This window comes from Agelaius tricolor, unplaced genomic scaffold (assembly GCF_023055355.1).
Source record: "Agelaius tricolor isolate 1412-34295 unplaced genomic scaffold, bAgeTri1.0.p SCAF_30, whole genome shotgun sequence".
Classification (NCBI taxonomy): Eukaryota; Metazoa; Chordata; class Aves; order Passeriformes; family Icteridae; genus Agelaius; species Agelaius tricolor.
Genome location: NW_027269290.1, coordinates 1,091,256 through 1,110,185, shown reverse-complemented (window position 1 = coordinate 1,110,185; position 18,930 = coordinate 1,091,256). Strand labels below are relative to the sequence as shown.

Sequence of the window (18,930 nt, the reverse complement as noted above, 5' to 3'; positions counted from 1 at the left end):
GAAGGATATGAGCACGACCTGGGCACTGCAGTGCTGGAGATAAAGGAAATTCTGGAATGCACCAAGAATGTACATTTCCTGTCAGGATGGGGAATGTCTAGTTTGTCACTAGGAGATTCATCTGGAGCACCTAGTGCCTGTGTGCAGGGTGGGATCTGGCCAGGAAGACAGGCAGAGGAGGTGATTAGGCTGAGGAAAATCCTAGGGGAGCCTGTTTTGTCAAAAAACACCAAAGGGTTCCTTGCTTGGATCAGCAGAGAGAGGCCTGGGAGCAGGCAGTAAATATTAGGAGGATGATAAAGGATGAAGAAAACCAGGATGAAGCTGGCAGGATAACAAATGTATACAAAATGCTGGACATGGGGTAAGGCTGCCTGTAAACTTGGAGAGAAAAGCCTGTCTCCTATCCCTGTGGGAGAACTGCCACGTGCCAGTTCAACTTCTGTATGGATTAGGGAAATGGAAAGGTGGTGCTGCCAGCTAAAGTCCAGGCTTAGGTCACTGCCTGGACCAGGAGCAGGGGAGATTCAGGAATTCCCTCTGTGCAGAAGAAAGGGATGTCTTTGGGGCTTGGTGAGGGCAGGTGGGAGTGTGTGAGGAAGAGCAGCTGCGGGAACAGCCCCTCAGGGTCTGCGGGTCGGTAGGAGCTCTGACAATCCCCGTGGAGTCAGGTATGCAGAGCCCGGAGCACTCGCTACCTGCTGCCTCCATCCCTCCGATGGAAGCAGTCTGCCTCACCGCCACCACCTCCAGCCCTTTCCTGTGGGGCAGAGCGCGTCGGCTAACAGCACCGATCCCATGCTGCAGCGGGAGAAAGAGGAAAACTTCCTTTGGAGTGGGTGCTTCCTTGCCGATTTTAGCCAAGAGCTGTCACTGTTACAGCAGAGGCTCCCCCCATCCCTTTGTAGCCACGCTGCCCACTTTAGTAGCCCCCTATCCTCCATGACACAGGCTGAGGCTGCCTCCTCCACCCCCCATTCCCGGCCTGCCAGCTCGTGCATTTTTCCCTGTTTTCTCACTAGGTTGGCCCATTGCCTTTAAAAGGCGAAATGCTCCGGACTAAATTTGGTCATGTAGCTCTGCACGGTTCCCTGGAATGTCCTCGGGTTTCAGGCTCCTCTGATAGCACCATTCCCCGCCTCCCGCCGGGCTCCATTGGCTTCCCAGCGCCCGAACCGCCACTGGATCCTGTTATTGGCCAACTCTTGGACCGAGGGGTGTCCCCTCTGGATAACCACCGTATCTCGGGCTGGAGAGCTGCTGAGATTTAACACTTCAGCACCTGCTGCCGTTCGGGAAGCAGCCTTGAAGCTTCGGCTTCTTTTTTTTCTCCTGCTTTGGGTACCACACAACCGCCACCGTGTCTCGCCAGAGAGCCAAGATGTCCAAAGTGGCCAAATACCGGCGACAAGTTAGTGAAGATCCAGATATAGACAATTTATTGTCTACTTTGTCTCCAGAGGAGATGGAGGAGCTGGAAAAGGAGCTGGATGTGGTGGATGCGGATGGGAGCATCCCCGTGGAGCGCAGTCAGACAAACCAATCAGAAAACTCCTTACCTGGCCCACAAAACTGTGACACGGCGCTCAACCACCACGACAAGGACACCAGGAGGCTCCTGCAGCGGGAGCACTCGATAGACGTAAGTCACGTCCCCCACTGCTGCTGCGGGAGCACACCTCAAACCCCCCCCTTCCCCCGGGCTGAGTGAGGGACGGGATGGAAAACACAAAACCTGAGAAAGGCGTGCACTTGCTGAGGAAGAATAGCTGTCCTGGAGAGACCAGGGAGCTGGTCCTGGCACTCCGGGAGGAAACAGGGTGTCCCATAAAATCCTGGTGATACTAGTAAAGCCAAAACCTGTGTTGGTGCCAGGGATTTTCTCCCTGCCCCTTCTCTAACATCCCTGGGCAGGGCTGGGAGCAGAGCTGGGATTCGCAGGAGGCTGCTGTAGGGGCCGGTGCAGTGACAGCAATGCCACGGGCTGCATTTTTTCTTTTCTTTTTTTTTTCCCTCCCTCTCCTTTGGAGATCTCTGGACTCTTGATCCTTTCAGTTCTTCTTATGCAAAAGATTAAACAGTCTGTGGTTCTTGTGGAATAAAAATGTTTCCTGCTCTGTGGAAATCACATTGAGAAGCAAGTTTTACCCCGTGCCATTTGTTTTGCATTTATTGTTCACTTAAAATTCCTTCTTTTAGTTTGATTTGGGTATATTTATCTCCCTCTCTGCACCTGGCAAATCCTTTAAGAGTTTGCTTGGAGCTCAAGAGCTTCATGTCAGTCCTTTTCCTCTTTTTGTGTTGTGCCTTAGTGGGAGACAGTCCTGCTTTTCTGTAACATTTATTAACCACAGTACTAAGAGTATTTGCTATGTGCTTTGTGCGTGGAAGCCTGGGAAGTGTCTGGTTTCCCTAGTTTTCATGGCAGGCTGAACCAAAACATGAAAAACGGCAATTCTGCAGCAGCTGACCCATGTGGTCATGGGCTGGTTTCATGTCGCAGGCAGGATTCGCATCTGCTGTGCCAGAGCTGGAGAGTTTTGGCAGCACAAGCAGTGCCAAGTATTGTGGAGCACTGCTCTGCTCTGGCTCTGATTCCAGATCTATTCCAGGTCACCCAGCTGTACCCTGGGTCTTCCAGCTGGGTGATCAATCTGTAACTACCACAGAGCACTTGGATATTTCTCTTTCTGGATATTTGTGGAGTTTATATAGGAGGGTCCTCTCCTGACTGTGGCATAGATACCCTTATTCCCTTCTAAATATTGGGATGAGTGGGAATGAAAATTGCACCAGTAGGAAAAATAACTGAAGCTTGATTTTGGAGAGCTGAACAAGGGGTTAAATTGTTCCTTCCCACCCCTGTCCTGGGCAGCCTAGGACCTCACTCTGGCTCTGAGAATAAAGGAGCAGCTTTCACCTTCTGTATGTGGTGCTTGACATGGGCTGGGGGACAGTGAGTGCCATGCCCCTCACCACAAGGGCTCTGCCTTGATTTCCTCACCAGTGGAAAATTTCCCTGTGGTGCGGAAGTGCAGGTGCTGCAGGACAAACCTGCCTGGAGAGGGAAATGCTTTTATGTAGGACCAGTCATCCCAGTGACCACTGTTTTGCAGGTGATCCCAAGAGGTGACACTAAAAAATTTGCTTTTTCAGGTGAGGGGGACATTTGGGTTTGACGTGATTTGTTGCTGTTTCAGTGTTAACTGTTGGAACATGAGGGCTTGCTTGGGAATTGGCATAGGGAAGTGTCCATGACCAGGAGGAAGGGAGGAAATTTGTGAAATTTGTTAAAAAGATTTTTTGTTAAAATCTGTCAAATTGCCTGATTTAACATAATGTTGTTTGGAAATGCCTGAGAGTGTGTGTGCAGTGGGAGAAGACTTGGGGTGTGGAAAGGGGTGGCCTGGGGAGGAGAGACACCTGGGTTATGGTGTAGGGCTCTGGCTGGAGGGGAGGGCAGCACAGGGGTCCTGGAAAATCTCCTGCTGCCCTCTGAGTTAAGGAGGTTCAGGCTGTGGAAGACAAAGCAAATTGGCAACAGGTCAAGTTTGTCAGTGAAAATGGCCCAGTTTAATTGTGTTGCAGTAACTGGATAGGACAGAACTGACTTTCATCTTCTATTTCAATCCCTGGAGGCCAAGGAAAAAAAGTATATCCTACACCCCTTCCTCCCTGCCATTGTTAGGATCTGGGATTAACACCTAGAAAATGCCAGTTTACAGCGCTGGCACAGCAGATCATGCTGGTGGTGGAGTAGGGCTGTCTTCTGCCATGGGGTGGGATGGGATGGGATGGGATGGGATCATCAGACCACAGGAACAGTCAGAAAAAACAGTGCAGGAGGCCAATGGTCCCCTCTGTCCAAGGAAGTCCCAGGGCTATGTTTTGCTGAAGGATGGAATAAAACATGGAGCCATCCAGAGCACCCCAGGCAGGTGTTGAACTCTCCCCCAGCTGTTCAGAGCTCTGAGGTCTCCAATGACAAATCCCTCTCATGTGTCAGCAGATTCCATGTTGTGCCAGCCAGCACAGGCATGGTGGCTGCCCTCCCACGGGCTTGGCAATCCCCCAGGGTGTGTAGGCATCACCCCATACATGTCCATCCCAGCCCCTCTCATCAACAGCTCTCAGTATTCTGAAGCAAATCCAGAGGAAGTCACAGAGATGCTCTGAGGGCTGGACCTCTGCTGATCTGGAGACAGGCTGGGAGAGTTGGGGATGTCCAGCCTGGAGAAGAGAGGGCTCCAAGGAGATCTCCTGAAGAGACATCACAGACACAGGATAAAATCTTCTACATGTGCACAGTGCAGATGGTCCCTGTATTTTTGTCTCATGAAGGCTGGACCGCCTTTGCACACGAGAAGCTGAGGTGGTTCAGTTATCTTCCAGCACCATTTCGCTTTCTCTCAGATATCCCATTCCTCTGCAGGCAAGACCTCCTCCTGTTCCATGCATCCTTATCCCTGCAGGCTCCTGGGAATGTCTCCGTGTCCCCAGGCTCTCTTCTTGGAGGCTGGACAGGCTCCTTATGGCCTGGTCTGGATGCAGAGGGAAAAGCAGTGAACTCAGAGAGTGTATTTAATCCAAATTCTGTGTATCTGAAGGATGCTGGTGCCAGAGGACAGCAGGTCCTGGAGAAGGATTTGTTTTTACAAGAGCTTGGGAAGGTCTTGTAAAAAGTCCTGCCTTCCTTTCTGACTCTCTCAGGCTTGGAACTTGCTGCTGGGTGATTTTTAATCCTATGGAAAGTGGAGTGATTTTTAATCCTCTATGGAAAGTGGGTGATTTTAATCCTGGGTGATTTTTAATCCTCTATGGAAAGTGGAGATCCTCAGCAGTGAGCCCTTCTTCAACACCACGGGCAAGCAAGTCAGGATTTAAATTTTTTCTTAATGCTCAAAGCTTGCCATCTTTTCATTAAAATATCTGGAGGGAAGAAAGGAGCTCTTTATTTAACTTGCTGGTTCAGACTTGAGGGAATTTGCAAATGAGGGTACAGCAGGAGTTATATCATTCCTTGAGCATCTTCCCAGTTTGTCCCTAACACACGTACTGAAACTCTGCTCTTCTGTTTATTAACCAGTTCTCAGTTCTCAGTTCTCTTGACTGCCAAGACTATTCCTGCTCCCTTCCAAGAGTCTTCACTAATTCTCAGCTCTTGCCTTTCTTTTAGCCATGTCCTGACCTGGTCTCTTTTCCCTCATCAGAGAATCTTTATGATTGGAAAAGGCCACTAAGATCATCAAGTTCAAAGAATCCCAGAATCCCAGACTGATTTGGGTGGAAAGGGACATTGAAGCTCATCCCATTCCACCCAGCCCTGCCATAGGTAGGGACACCTTCCACTATCCCAGGATGCTACAAGCCCTGTCCAGTCTGGCCTTGGACACTTCCAGGAATGGAACAGCCACAGCTGCTCTGGGCAACCTGTGCCAGGGTCTCATCTCTCTCACAGGAGAGAATGGACCATAATAAATTGTTCTGAACAGCTTCTGGCCCCCCAAAAGAGATGAAAGGGGTGGGTGACACTGGGACATCCATCCAGAGGCTTCTGCAGTGGCTTCCGGCCCATGGAATGAGCAGTGGGTAAAGCTGTGGGTACTTTCACTAGCACACAGAGAGGAATAGAGCTGGCAGCTTCCTGGGCTTTGCGTTCCTCCATGGATGATAGCCAGGATATCCAAACTAGTCACACATTTGGAAAGAAACCAAAGGTATTGAGCCGTTCCTATTTGGTCTTTAAAGGAGGCCAAAGATGATCCCTCCAGCTGCACAAGTCACTCTCCAACTCCCTGACAGGAGGGAGCAGCCAGGTGGGGGTCAGGCTCTGCTCCCAGGGTTCAAGTTGGACATCACAAGGAATTTCTCCATGGAAAGGGTGGTCATATATTGAACAGGACAGGACTGCCTAGGGCAGTGGTGGAGTCCCCTTTCCTGGAGGTGTGCAAGGAATGCCTGGATGTGGCACTCAGTGCTCTGGGCTGGGTTACAAGGTGGGGGGGATTGGTCACAGATCAGACTAGGTGATCTCAGAGGCCTTTTCCAACCAAATTGATTCTGTAATTCTGTGAAGTCCAGGAGATCCCTTTCATTGCTCAGAAATGAAAACTCTTGTCTGTGCTCTGTGTTTCATTCTGAGTTTCTGCAAAAGTCCCAACCCTGTCACAAGAGGGATGAGCAGCAGCAGCAGGAGCTGTTACCTGCAACAGATGATAAAACAACCCTCCAAGGTTAACATAGAAGCATGAACAATCCCATGACAGCTCCCAGAAGGATCTGCATTGTGGAGAACAGCTGAAAAATGGGAAGCGAGAACACAGGCATCTTTGAGCTGCATTCCTAAAAAAATGGTGTGAGAAAGACCTTCACAGCTGGATCAGTGTTTTTGTGATGCCCTTGGGGGCAGAAGCTTTGCTTTCCTTGTTTTTCCTTTTGTGACCAGGGTGAGTTGCAGCACAAAGCATTCCCAGTGACTTGGAGCTCATGCCAAAGGCACACACAAGTTTGGGAGATCCATGGTCCATCTAAGGGCACAAGCAGGGAAAGAAACCCATGGATTTCTAGTCAATTGGGAAAAAAAGAGTAAAAATCCAAGTTCTATGTTTACATAAAGCACAACAGGGATACAGATAAGTCCATGGAAGTGTTTGGAGTGTTTAGCTTATATGGGCTGAGCTGCCCAGGAGGTTTAATATGTGTTTATGTTGAGCTGATAAATAGACATGGAGGAGGAGAAGAGCTGGGTCCGTTATGTGTCCCTCTCTTTCGCAGCACTATGACATCACTTGTGTGCTAAAACCATCTCAGTGACTCAGCTTCCAGCAGGACGCTGGGATTAACCGGTCATATTGCTCCAGCCCACCCTTTGCTGTGTGGGAATCGTGGCAGGATGGAGCAAGAGGATCTCAGTGGCAGGGCATATGTTTTGAAGTCAAGGTGTGGCTTGCAGGATGGTGGACACACCTGGAGGGTGAAGGGTCCTGCTCTGTCCTTTCCTCTGCCCAGAATGTGGAGCAAACAGGGATGAAAACAGAAAGGAACTGGAGCTGTGGAAGCAACAAGAGCCTGTCCCATCCATGGTGTGGCAGCAGGACCAGGGCAGTGCCCATGCCCTGTGCTGGCACTACTGGTGTCACACCTTCAATCCCTGTAACAGTTTTGGGCTGCTCAGGAGAAGAAAGTCATTGAGGGGCTGGAGCAGGACCAGAGAAGGGAACAGAGCTGAGGAAGGGTCTGGAGCCCCAGACCCTTCAATCCCTGTAACAGTTTTGGGCTGCTCAGGAGAAGAAAGTCATTGAGGGGCTGGAGCAGGACCAGAAAAGGGAACAGAGCTGAGGAAGGGTCTGGAGCCCCAGAAGTGGCTGAAGGAGCTGGGGGTCTCAGCCTGGAGAAAAGGAGGCTCAGGGGGGACCTTCTGGCTCTGCACAACTCCTGACAGGAGGCTGCAGCCATGTGGGAGTCAGGCTCTGCTCCCAGGGAACAAGGGACAGGAGGAGAGGAGACGGCCTCAAGCTGTGCCAGGGAAGGTTCAAGTTGGAAACAGGGGGAAATTTCCCGCATGGAAAGTATTGTAAAGCACTGGCATAGGCTGTCTAGGGCAGAAGTGAAGTCACCATCCCTGGAGGGATTTAAGAGCTGTGTGGATATGGATGTGGCTGTTGTGGACGTGGGTTAGCAGCGAACATAGCAGTCCTGGGGGAATGGCTGGACATGATGAGCTTAGAGGGCTTCTCCAACCATAGTGATTCCATTATTCTGTGATTTCCTGAAACACAACTGGAGAGGCACCAGCCCAGGTCATAGAGGTGTCCTGTGCAACCCCTTGACCATGTGTTGAGCAGCCTAGGGCTTATGCACAGTATTTGGATCAGGATTTATGCTGCATGCTTCTGAGGGCTCCAAGGGTCCCTCCTCCTGACAGGGGCACCATGGCATATGTTGGACATGCCCAGCACAGGAATGAGCTCCTGCATAGCCATGGCAGCCTCTGCCAAGGAGAGTGATTTGCCATTTTCTTCCTTACAGGGAATTCCCCAGTTCCCAAGAACCAGAGATGGTGACCCCTGGCATGCCTGGCTGTATGCCTACTAAGTGCTCTGTCCTGGGATGCAGCTCCCATGTGGTGCCAGAGCCTGAGGAGCAGGTGCTCCTGTTTCCCACAAACTATTTAAGGGAATGACCAGCAAAACTGTCCAGATTTTCCAGGTAGGCACCTGGAGCTTGGCTCATCTCACCTGCTGCAAGAACCTGGGATCATCTTCCAGCACCAGGTGCCCACTGCCAGGGGGTATTTGTGATGGTTCCATGGGCTGCTGCATGGAATCCATTGGATACTTGCACCAGCAAGGGGCCCGGAGATGTGCCCATGTGTTGCCAAGAGGCTGGGAGCAGTGTCCTGTTCCTTGACCATCCAGCATTTATGACACAGAGGATGGAGATCGGATTAAGACTTGCTAGGGCTGAATTGCAATTCTGCTGTTCCTAAAAATCCAATGAATGCTTTATTTGGGCTTCCCACAAAGTGCGCTGGGCAGAAATCCAGCCTAGAGGTGTTTGTAGTGTTAATTGCTTGGATTCCCTGCTCTTTTCAATCCCTGATGAAGAGGAGACAACCAGGGAGAAGGTCTCATCTTGGAAATATCCAGTTCAGCCATGGCAGTGCCAGTAGAAGGGCTGGGAATACAGCAAATAGAAGAGAAAAACCTGGACTTCTAAAACTTGATTTTGTTAGATGAAAAAAAGTTTCCATTTGCATAGTATTCAGTGGCTTTACAGCTTTCTGGGAAATGGCTGCATCTCCATGGAAGGGCTGGAGCTCTTCTGTTAAAGGAAACCAAGTTAAAACATTTATTGCCTTAATTCAGGGGGAAAAAAGAGGCATAATCAGGGCCAGAAGCTGCCCAGTCTCTGGAGATCTGCATCTCAGAAAGGGGACTTTTTAAAAACATTGGCCTGAGACGTGCAAAGACACAGTGATATTTGAGGTCAGAGAGATCTGGGCAGAAGGGAAGGGGAAAAGCTGAACTCCTTGTGAAAATGACAGGACAATATGTGAAGCAGGACAGGGCAAGGAGTTGCTTACATCTCTCTGGGCTTTAGCACACAGAGCATGGCCAGGGGTCATGTATGTCCCAGTGCTGAAAGCTGAGGTCCTTTCAACCTTCCTTCCTGCCAAAAGAGCCCAAATGTGCCAAGAGAAACTCTTGGCTGCCTGATCCTCTCAAGAAGCCCCGTGGATGTGAGCAGGGTCTCCCACAAATCTTTCCATGGTATTTGCTGAGGAGCAGGAGGGTTGTCCAGGGTGTCCCAGAGCCAGCAGAAGCCTCACAATCCTGCTTCCTTTGCAGGTCACTGGCAATCCAGGTTCAGCAGCTCCCAGGACTCAGCCAAGGACACAGCATTCTTTCTGGAATGTCCTTGGCTCTGAGTTGTCCCTAGGCTACTCAAAACTGGCTGAGGAATGGAGGAAAAGAGCTTGGGCAACTTGTTGTGGTTTGGCTTGACTCTAGCAATCCTCTCCAGAAGTAGGTACCCAAATACCAGGAACATCAAACAACCTGCAACCCCCCTGCTTTTGCCCCCAGCCACCTCAATGGCTTCTCCATGCAGTGGGACAGTCTCAGAGGACATCCCTTTGGAGCTCACACAGGGCTCCTGCTCAGCCTCCTCAGCCCTAGGGTCACACTGAGGGGTGGAAGGATGCTGGTGCCTTGCTCATGGGCTCTGGCTGGGATTTGGGATAGGTGGGTGGGACAGAGGGAACATAGGAGTCTTCAGAGTCTGGCAGGTAGGCAGGTATCTCCAGAGAGTGATTCCCAAAGTCAGAGCTGCGGATTCAATCCTAGAGTCTTGTGGTAGCTTTGGAGACTTTATAGGGCTTGGCAGCAGTCCTATAAAGGGCTGTAGGACAGACTGAAACCCCCCAGGCAGTGAAAGAAGATTGGCTTGTTAGTCATGGATCATAATTATCCCTAAATCTGCTAATTTAAGTAACTCAACACAGTTTCCTTCCCTCACCAGTGTGGTCTAGGACCCCCACAGCTGACCAAGAGATTTTGGTGAATTGTCTGTCTGTGTATCAGAGATCCCACCTCATTCCTGGGCTTCCCCACTTCCCCATTTTTCCACCACCAAAAGCTACTCAGGATTTGTGTGGGACCAATGGAATTGTGCTGGTGTTGTCCAAGCCATGCCATGCCATGCCAAGAGATGATCTGGAAAATGTCTCATAGGCTGCAGGAGGAATTTATTATCCCAGCAAAGGCTGGGAGAGAGAACAACCCCTTGGCCTGGGTGTTATTCCCAAGTCTGCAGCTCTGGAGGGATTGCAGTTGCTTTGTAAGGAGCTTGGTTCTGGTGGGACAGTCTTTGTTGGTGGCCAAATCCACGTGCCAGACAGCCAGCATGGCCCTGCCTGGGAAGCTGCTGGAAAGGAGGGACGCAGTGGGTCCCCAGAGGAGGGTCGTGGTGGGCTGCAGTGCATGTGCAGAAACCACTATCAGCCACCTTGGAGCTGACCCTAGATTTCCCAGCAGTACAGATGATTGGGATGGACCCGATCCTGGCTCAAGCTTCCCCTGTTGTGCTCCTGAGGTTCTCATATCATCACAGGATGATGTCTCATATTCAGCTTCCAGAGGCCCCTAGAGCTGCAGGTGACATTAGAGACCGAGCCAGGGTCATGGCTGCAGGTTGAGTTGAGTTCACTGTTCCTGGAGCCACTTTCACAGGAGCTGCAAGTGCAGGTTTGGCCTTTCCTCATGGGGACCAGCATGATTCATGTCCCCAGCAGTCACCTGCACAGAGGAACCTGTGGACTCTTGAATCATGGCATGGTCTGGGTGGGGAGGGACCTTGAAGATCATACCATTCCAGCCCTGCCATGGGATGCCTTTCACTGTCCCAGGTTGCTCCAAGCCCTGTCCAACCTGGCCTTGGACTCTTCCATGGATGGGACAGCCCCAGCTTCTTTGGGCAGCCTGGGCCAGGGCCTCACCACCCTCACAGGGAGGAATTCCTTCCCAGTATCCCACCTATCCTTGCCCTCCAGCAGCGAGAAGCCATAGTCTGTTTCTCCAGACCCTTGTCCCAAGTCCCTCTCCAGCTCTCCTGGAGCCCCTTTAGGCACTGGAAGGGGTTCTAAGGTCTCCTCAAAGCCTTTTTTTCTCCAGCCTGGACACTCCCAGCTCTCCCAGTCTGTCTCCAGATAAGAGGAGCTCCAGCCCTCAGAGCATCTCTTGGCCTCCTCTGGACTCACTCCAAAAGCTCTGTGCCCTTCTGATCTTGGGAGTCTTCTGGCTTCCCAGCCAAGCCCTCCTTGAACCTCAATGGGGTACTCCTCCCTGGAGCCAGCACGGAGCTGCTCATGCTCCCAAGATTCCATCCTCACCTCTTGTTCTTTGCCTGAGCCAAGCACATCCTGTCGTGGTGAGACCATGAGGGGCTCTTCCCAGGACATACCTCTGAAAATAACTGCAGGCTGGGGAAAGCTGGCCCCTTACAAAGACTAAACTTGGGCAAATGCATTTCCATGTCTCCTCTGCCAGGGACTGATGTACCAGCAGCTGCCTCTCCTCTCCTCTCCTCTCCTCTCCTCTCCTCTCCTCTCCTCTCCTCTCCTCTCCTCTCCTCTCCTCTCCTCTCCTCTCCTCTCCTCTCCTCTCCTCTCCTCTCCTCTCCTCTCCTCTCCTCTCCTCTCCTCTCCTCTCCTCTCCTCTCCTCTCCTCTCCTCTCCTCTCCTCTCCTCTCCTCTCCCTTTTGTTTGGAATCTGCTCTGGGCACAGCAGGGTGACTGTGCCCACCTTCCGCCTGCTAAACAAGCAGCCAGATCAATAACTGCCATTAAACCAGCCATTTTCCACCCCAAAATGAGCTGTGGGGCTTTGGGGGCAGGAAGTGAGACCCTCACTCCACCTCCAGATTAATTTTCCCCATCTCCAGCTCTGTCCCCAGCCCCATCCCTTGCTCAGTGCTGGAGTGAGTGCTTGGATTCCAGGCAAGAAGCTCCCAGTCTCCTTTGCCTTTTAAGGCAACATTTGAGTGGGTTAGATGGTTACAAATGCTAACAAGCCATGGCAATGCTCATTTTAGTCTATTTAGAGGAAACGGGAAGGCATTTCAGTTCATCAAAACACTGGTGATTAATCAACCGACTACCAGGCTGTTTTCATTAGGCTTATTTTTAAAGGTCTGACATGCTGTGTAAAAATATTCCCCTAATAAATGTGCTTGTGGCAGAGGGAATGGCACAGAGTGCATGCAGCAGCACTGGTTTCCAGGTACCCAAGGTAAATATGCCTTGGTGGGCAGAGAGAAATGAGCAGGCAGGACTCAGGATAGCCATGAAGAGGGGACAGCTGGCCCTGGGCTGCAGGAGAAGCTGTGCTGGTGGCCATGGGGGCAGCCAGGGGTTCCAGAGCAAGGGAACGGTGCTTATCTCTCTCCTGAAACACAGCTCTGCCTCCGAGCTCCACTTCCAGTTGCACTTCCAGCCTGTAGGTGAGGACTTTGGAATTATCACCAGTGTGGGCTGGTGACACCTGAGGCTGGCTGCTGCAGCATGTGCTGGGCTGGTGGGACACACTGAGAGCCCTGGGATGGTGGAAAGGCAGGAGGAGACAAGGACATGTTCCCTCTTGGGCACCCATGCGGCCTCAGGCAGAGCCTGGAGCAGACCTGCTTTGGAGATGACCCCAGGCTCCAGCAAGGGATGGAGCTGGGCCACAGTGACCCTTGGTTTTAGAAACACAGATCTGGTTTCTTGCCTGAACATTTTTTTCCTCCCGATTCCTGTCCCTCTGCAGCCACTGGAGCTGGGTGCGTGCCAAGTGCTCTCCCAAGGCAGTTCCACAGGAGATGAAGCAACTTGAACCCCTCTCATCCCCTGCAACCATCCAGCACTTCTTCAATAACCTGCATCTCTTAGATGGGATCTTCTGATGCATCCCAAATTTGCTGTAAGCAAATGATCCCACAAGTGCTACGCACAGTGGCAGAAACACCCATGATGGTCTCTGCATATCTGTTGCATTCCTTTGTTCCTGTGCCTGGGGCCACAGCTGGCTCCTTTTCCCCCAGCTTCTTTCCCCTGACTTCTCCCAGCTCTCTTTCTCCTGATTCCTTTTCCCTCACCTCTTTTCCCACATCCCATTCTCTGGCTCCCGGTCTCTCCTCCCCCAAACTGCAGCACGTGGATATGTGGTCACACATCCATGAATGGAAGCTTGAACCACATAACAGTATACATACCCAGCATGTGCTGCAGCACCTTTCCCAAGTAGGGATTTTCCATGGATTTAATTTTCTTCTATTTTAATTTGCTTGGAGTAAACCATCACCTTCTTCAAGCATGGGAGAGGTTGCTGGTCATTTTCACCAGGGTCTTTCTCTGTCTCTCCAAGTTCTGTTCATCCCTGGCCAAAGCCTTTGCTCCTCTTTGTCTTGGATGTGCCCAGGGTGCTCAGGGGAGATTCAGAGCTCACCAGTGTTAGGCTGGGTGAGCTTGGGCTGGGAAGGAGAAAGATTTCTGGAGCAGTTGGCATGGAGATGAGGCTGCTGGCTCTGACTCGATGGGTGCTCAGCCTGGGGTCACCAAAATGTCACAGAGCCCTGAGGAGGATAAATGTTCCTTCTCAGAGGAACCTGCAACCTGGGCACTCCCAAACACCTTGGGGAGGCCCTGTTGGGTACCAGCAGGGCAACACCAGTGTCCTCATCCCAGAGGCCTCCTGCCAGGGCTCTTCCTCCACTGAGGTGCTTCAGGATGTCACTGACCATCTGTGCACCATTCTGGTGCTGAGAATAGACCACAGCTTGGTGAGAAGGACCCCTGGCTCAGTGCCAGAGGAGGTGGCATCACCTGCTCCCTGCAGCACCTAGGACTGGGGTGCATGGGAGCCCCATCCCTGTTCCCTAGGGTGGCAGTAGTAGGGACTGTGGGGACTATGGGGCCCCCAGGCCGGGCCAGGCTCTGTAGGGGTCTGGCAAGAGCCTTCCTGTCCCTGCTCAGCCCTGCGCCAGGAGCCAAGAAATCGCTTAACTAAACAAACAGCTCTCTCGTCCCTGATGGCATCTGTTTATACACCAGGTACAAACAGTCCCCAGGACTGCCCATGCACAGCCAGTTCTTTCCACAAAAATCTGTCCCTGAGGGCTGGCAGTACTGCATGTGGGGAAAGTTCAGCCTTATGCTGCCCCAGCATGGACACTGTGGAGCACCAGGATGAAGAGGAGGAGGCCAGCCTGACTGCAGACTGTGGTGTCAGGATTCAGATCTGGGGGTTCCAGGCACTGGGTGAAGCCACAGTGCTGTCCTGATCATGAGAGGATCCAGGGAGATTGTAAAGGCATCACAGCTGCATCTCCCAGAGGCATCTTCTTTCCTCCTTTCCCTGGAGTCCTAAAATCCCTCCAGCAAAGGTGATGAGCCAGGCCAGTGCTGAGGACCTGTGTGTTCCCTAGCTGTGGAGGAGGGAGAAGGGCATTTAAATTGCCAAACCTTGATGTGAAATTTATGGTAGTATCCTCCACTATGCAGCAAACTTGGTCCCAGTGTCAAGTTCATCTCCCTTCAGCCACCTGAAGCATTGGTTCCTCTCCCTTGGGAATGGATGTGTTTCATGTCATGGAGTCCCAGACTAGTTTGGGTTGGAAGGAACCATAAAGTTAATCCCAGTCCACCCCCTGCCATGTGCAGGGACACCTTCCACTATCCCAGGTTGCTCTAAGCCCTGTCCAACCTGGCCTTGGATACTTCCAGGCATGGGGCAGCCCCAGCTTCTCTGGGCAGCCTGTGCCAGGGCCTCACCACCCTCACAGGGAAGAATTTCTTCCCAATATCCCATGTAACTCTGCCCTCTGGCAACTGCCAGAGAACCATATCAAAGGTTGTACCAATGCTGATGGAGACCCCTCCCAGCCCTTCAGCCTCGGTTGAAGGCTGCAACAAGGCATTGGCTGTGTCCCCAAGCTGCTGGAGTTGGCTATGGCCAGCAGCAATGCCCAGGACAGGCTGTACCAAGGGTAAGGGTCACATGCTTGTAAAAATGGCCAAAATTTCCTTCTGACCTTCCCCCAGACTCTCCAAGCCCTTCCTTCTTTTGATGTCTTTGGACACTGGGAGCAGATATGCTGGGAGTACCTCATGCATTAGAAAGCTATAAATGCCATTCTCTCATTTCCTCGGTTTTCTGCTCAAAAGTGCAAACTGCCATTGAAGGGAGAATGGTTTTGCAGAACCCAGGGTTGGAGTGACTGCTGGGTCAGCAGTGTCACTAAGGACACTGCTGTGGGCTCTCCCCTGCTTGCACACACATCCAGGACAGTGTGGAGAATGTTGGGCTACAGACTGGGAAAAGCCACCAAGCATCCAGCCGTTCCTAACCATTTAGGAAAGGTGGGAAAGCACCTGGGGCTCACAGGGAGACTGGCACTACCTCCATCCCTAGTTAGAAAAATGATTTAAAAATTGTAACTTAGAGGGGGTATCAGAGAAGGTGCTCCTACACCTTGTTAGTTTATGGCCTGTCAGGGAGGGTGTCCTGCAGACCTCCAGAGCCCTTTGGGAGGGGGGGCTGAGGCAGAAGGAGAGCAGAGCTGCCTTAGAGAGCTGCAGCAGGACCTCATCACACCTGGGTCCTGCAGGCTCTGCCTACATTCAAGGCACTCACATGCTGAACCCTTCCCTGGAGCTGGGACCTCAGCTGGGCCAAACATTCCTCTTCAAAGGCCAGCCACAGGCTGCAGGATGTTCCCATGTGACAGAGGTCAGTGACCGCAGGACTGGGGTGGCAAGTCTGTAGGTCAGAGGCACCTGTTTCTGTAATTCCCAGGTGTTTTTCTCCCACTAGGAAAGCAGGTTGAGCAAGAATGAGGGAGACAAAAATCAAGAAGAAAAAGGAAAAGAATCTCCTTCCAAAGAACTGGCCCAGAAACAAGATGCTAAAGTGGGGAAAGACTCGAAAAAGGAAGAAAGTGCTCAGAAAACAGACCTGAAAGGTAAAGCTGAGACTGAGACCAAGAGCAAAGAGAACAAAGCTATGAATGATAAAGTAAAGGCCATGGAAAAAAAGCTGATGGGGAAGGACAAGAAGGAGGAAGAGAAGGGTTCAGTGTTGAAGAAGGACACAGGGAAGAACAAAAAGGAGGAAGAGAAGAGCTCAGAGTTGAAGAAAGATGCAGGGGAGGATAAAAAGGAAGAAGAGAACAGCTCATGTTTTAAAAAGGAGGATGCAGGGAAGGATAAAAAGGAAAAAGAGAAGGTCTCAGCAGCAAAGGAGGAGACAGAGAAGGAAAAAAAGCAAGAAGAAAAGGATTCAGCATCAAAGGACACAGGGAAGGACAAAAAGGAGGAGAACAGATCAGAATCAAAGAAACAGGCAGAAAAAGACTTAAGAGGGGAAGGTAAAAAAGAAAATGATAAAAAAGAAGAGGAAAAGGCTTCAGCTGTGAAAAAATCCAAGGCAGATGAGAATGATAAATCCCAGACAGAAGCAGAAAAGGCAGAAAAGGTGGAGGAGAAACAGGAGGCCAAGGCAGCAGCCGGGAGCAGCCCTTCCAAGTCTTCCTCCAGCAGCTCTGCAGATCAAGCCAAGGATGATGAAGCCTCCAGCATCTTTGACGAGCTCATCGAGAAGGTGAAGAACAATGACGCTGAGGTGACCGAGGTCAACGTGAACAACTCTGACTGCATCAACAACGAGACCCTGGTGCGCTTCACTGAGGCCCTGGAGTTCAACACTGTGGTCAAGGTGTTTGCCCTGGCAAACACCCGCGCTGATGACCACGTGGCCTTTGCCATTGCCATAATGCTCAAGTCCAACAAGGTGCTGACAAGCATCAACTTGGACTCCAACCACATCACAGGCAAGGGTATCCTGGCCATTTTCCGGGCCCTGTTGCAGAACAACACACTGACAGAGCTACGTTTCCACAACCAGCGGCACATCTGTGGGGGGAAAACAGAGATGGAGATTGCCAAGCTCCTGAAAGAGAACACCACACTCCTGAAGCTGGGTTACCACTTCGAGCTGGCTGGGCCACGCATGACTGTCACCAACCTGCTGAGCCGAAACATGGACAGGCAGAGGCAGAAACGCCTCCAGGAGCAGAAACTGGCACAGGAACGGGGGGAGAAGAAAGACCTCCTGGAGGTGCCCAAGCCTGGAGCACTGCCAAAGGGGTCCCCCAAGGCATCCCCGCAGCCATCCCCCAAGGCTTCCCCCAAAAGCTCTCCCAAGAAAGGAGGGGCACCCACCATACCACCCCCACCTCCTCCTCCACTTGCCCCACCACTGATGATCAACGAGAACCTGAAGAACTCTCTCTCGCCAGCCACACAGAGGAAGTTGGGAGACCGGGCGTTGCCAGTCCAGGAGAAGAACTCTCGAGACCAGCTCCTGGCAGCCATTCGCTCCAGCAACCTCAAACAGCTCAAGAAGGCAAGTGCAGGGCCAGGTGGGGCCCATGCACAGGGTGGGGCTGGGGGCTGAGGTCATAGTGGCTGTCACTCAGGCAGTGTCCTTCTCTGGAGTGGGGTTGTGTCCAACTCCTGCACAGGGGCAGATCCATCCCTTTGCCAAGCATATGGGGAAGGAAGATCCATCCTTTAATGCCATCCTGCAGAGCAGATGAGGTCAGCAGGTCCATCCTTTGGCAGAGCATCCAACAGGAGATCCATCCCTTGGCAAAGAGCATGACAGGTGCAGATCTATCCCTTGGCAGAGCTCCTGTGTTGGGCAGATCCATCAGGATCCAGGGGCTGGGACACAAGGAAAAACCCATCCATAAGTTATAACTCACTGGGCTCTTGATATCTTGTTGTGGCTGAGCCCATGCCCCTGGGGTCGAAGGTGGCCCAGGATGGCTGGAGAGGTTTCATCTGCCTTTAAACAACTGAGACATTTCTTGGTGTCAGCCCCAGTCTGGACTTGACTAATCCTTTTGAACTCTTTACATATGAGTGAATGTTGATCTGAGGGTACTGATACAGCACTTGGGGACCAGCAGAGATGTGTGGCCAACTTCTCAAACAGCTAGACTTAGCCAAGGGTGGCCTGGATGCTTGAAAGCTGTGGCAGCAACTGCCCTCCTAATACAGGAGGCCCATAAATTCACCCTTGGGCAGCACATTGTCAAGTATGTACCCCATGCAGTAATAACTGCTGGAATAAAAGGGCCTAATGCTGGTCCCAGCATGGAGCCTTGAAACCTCTCACACACTCCAGGTGGTTTGTGTCCCTGCTGGGCTGTCCATGGGCAGCCTGGCCAAGAAAAAGAGGTCATTGAATGGTTTGGATTGGAAGAGACCTTGGGGATCATCTCTATCCTGTCATGGGCAGGGACACCTTCCACTAGCCCAGGTTGCTCCAAACCGCATCCAACCTGGCCTTGGGCACTTTCAGGGATGGGGCAGCCCCAGCTTCTCTGGGCAATCTGTGCCAGGACCTCCTCACCTTCACAGGGAGGAATTTCTCCCCAGTAGCCCATCTAACCCTGTCGTGGATGTCCCTACACCATGTCAGTGACAGTCCTGCACCCCGTCCCATTGCTTGCCCAGTAATGGGGTGTGCTTCCCTGCAGGTGGAGTTGCCGAAGCTGCTGCAGTAGGGAGCGGGAGGATTTTTCCCCTGCAGCCCATGGCAGACCCCCAGACACTCACCTTTCTCATGACAAGCCCTTTGGAACCTGCAGTGACCGACGCCAAGGAGCAGGGATCTCTCTGGGACACGGAGGATGGGCCGGGCCCAGCAGGACATGATGGAGGAGGTTGTATTTATTTTTTGATGGTTGTGAAGCCTTCAAGCTCACTCTTCTACCAACACTGTGCCCCACTGGAGATGCCAAGAATAGAGCAGGGGTCTGCAGAGCTGATCCTTATGGAAATCCCCCGTCAGAGCATAACAAAGGGGTTTGGCACCCCACTCTATC

General features: G+C 51.8%; 1 protein-coding gene across 1 annotated transcript; it reads left to right on the top strand.

Annotated features, from left to right (window-relative positions):
* The first annotated feature begins 1,249 nt into the window (after nucleotides 1–1,249).
* Nucleotides 1,250–18,609, top strand: LMOD1 (leiomodin 1). Its single transcript, XM_071449919.1, has 3 exons — nucleotides 1,250–1,642; nucleotides 15,852–17,441; nucleotides 18,583–18,609. Exons 1-3 carry the CDS (start codon nucleotides 1,382–1,384, stop codon nucleotides 18,607–18,609), a joined length of 1,878 nt encoding a protein of 625 aa, XP_071306020.1. The 5' UTR covers nucleotides 1,250–1,381.
* Nucleotides 18,610–18,930: the final 321 nt, after the last annotated feature.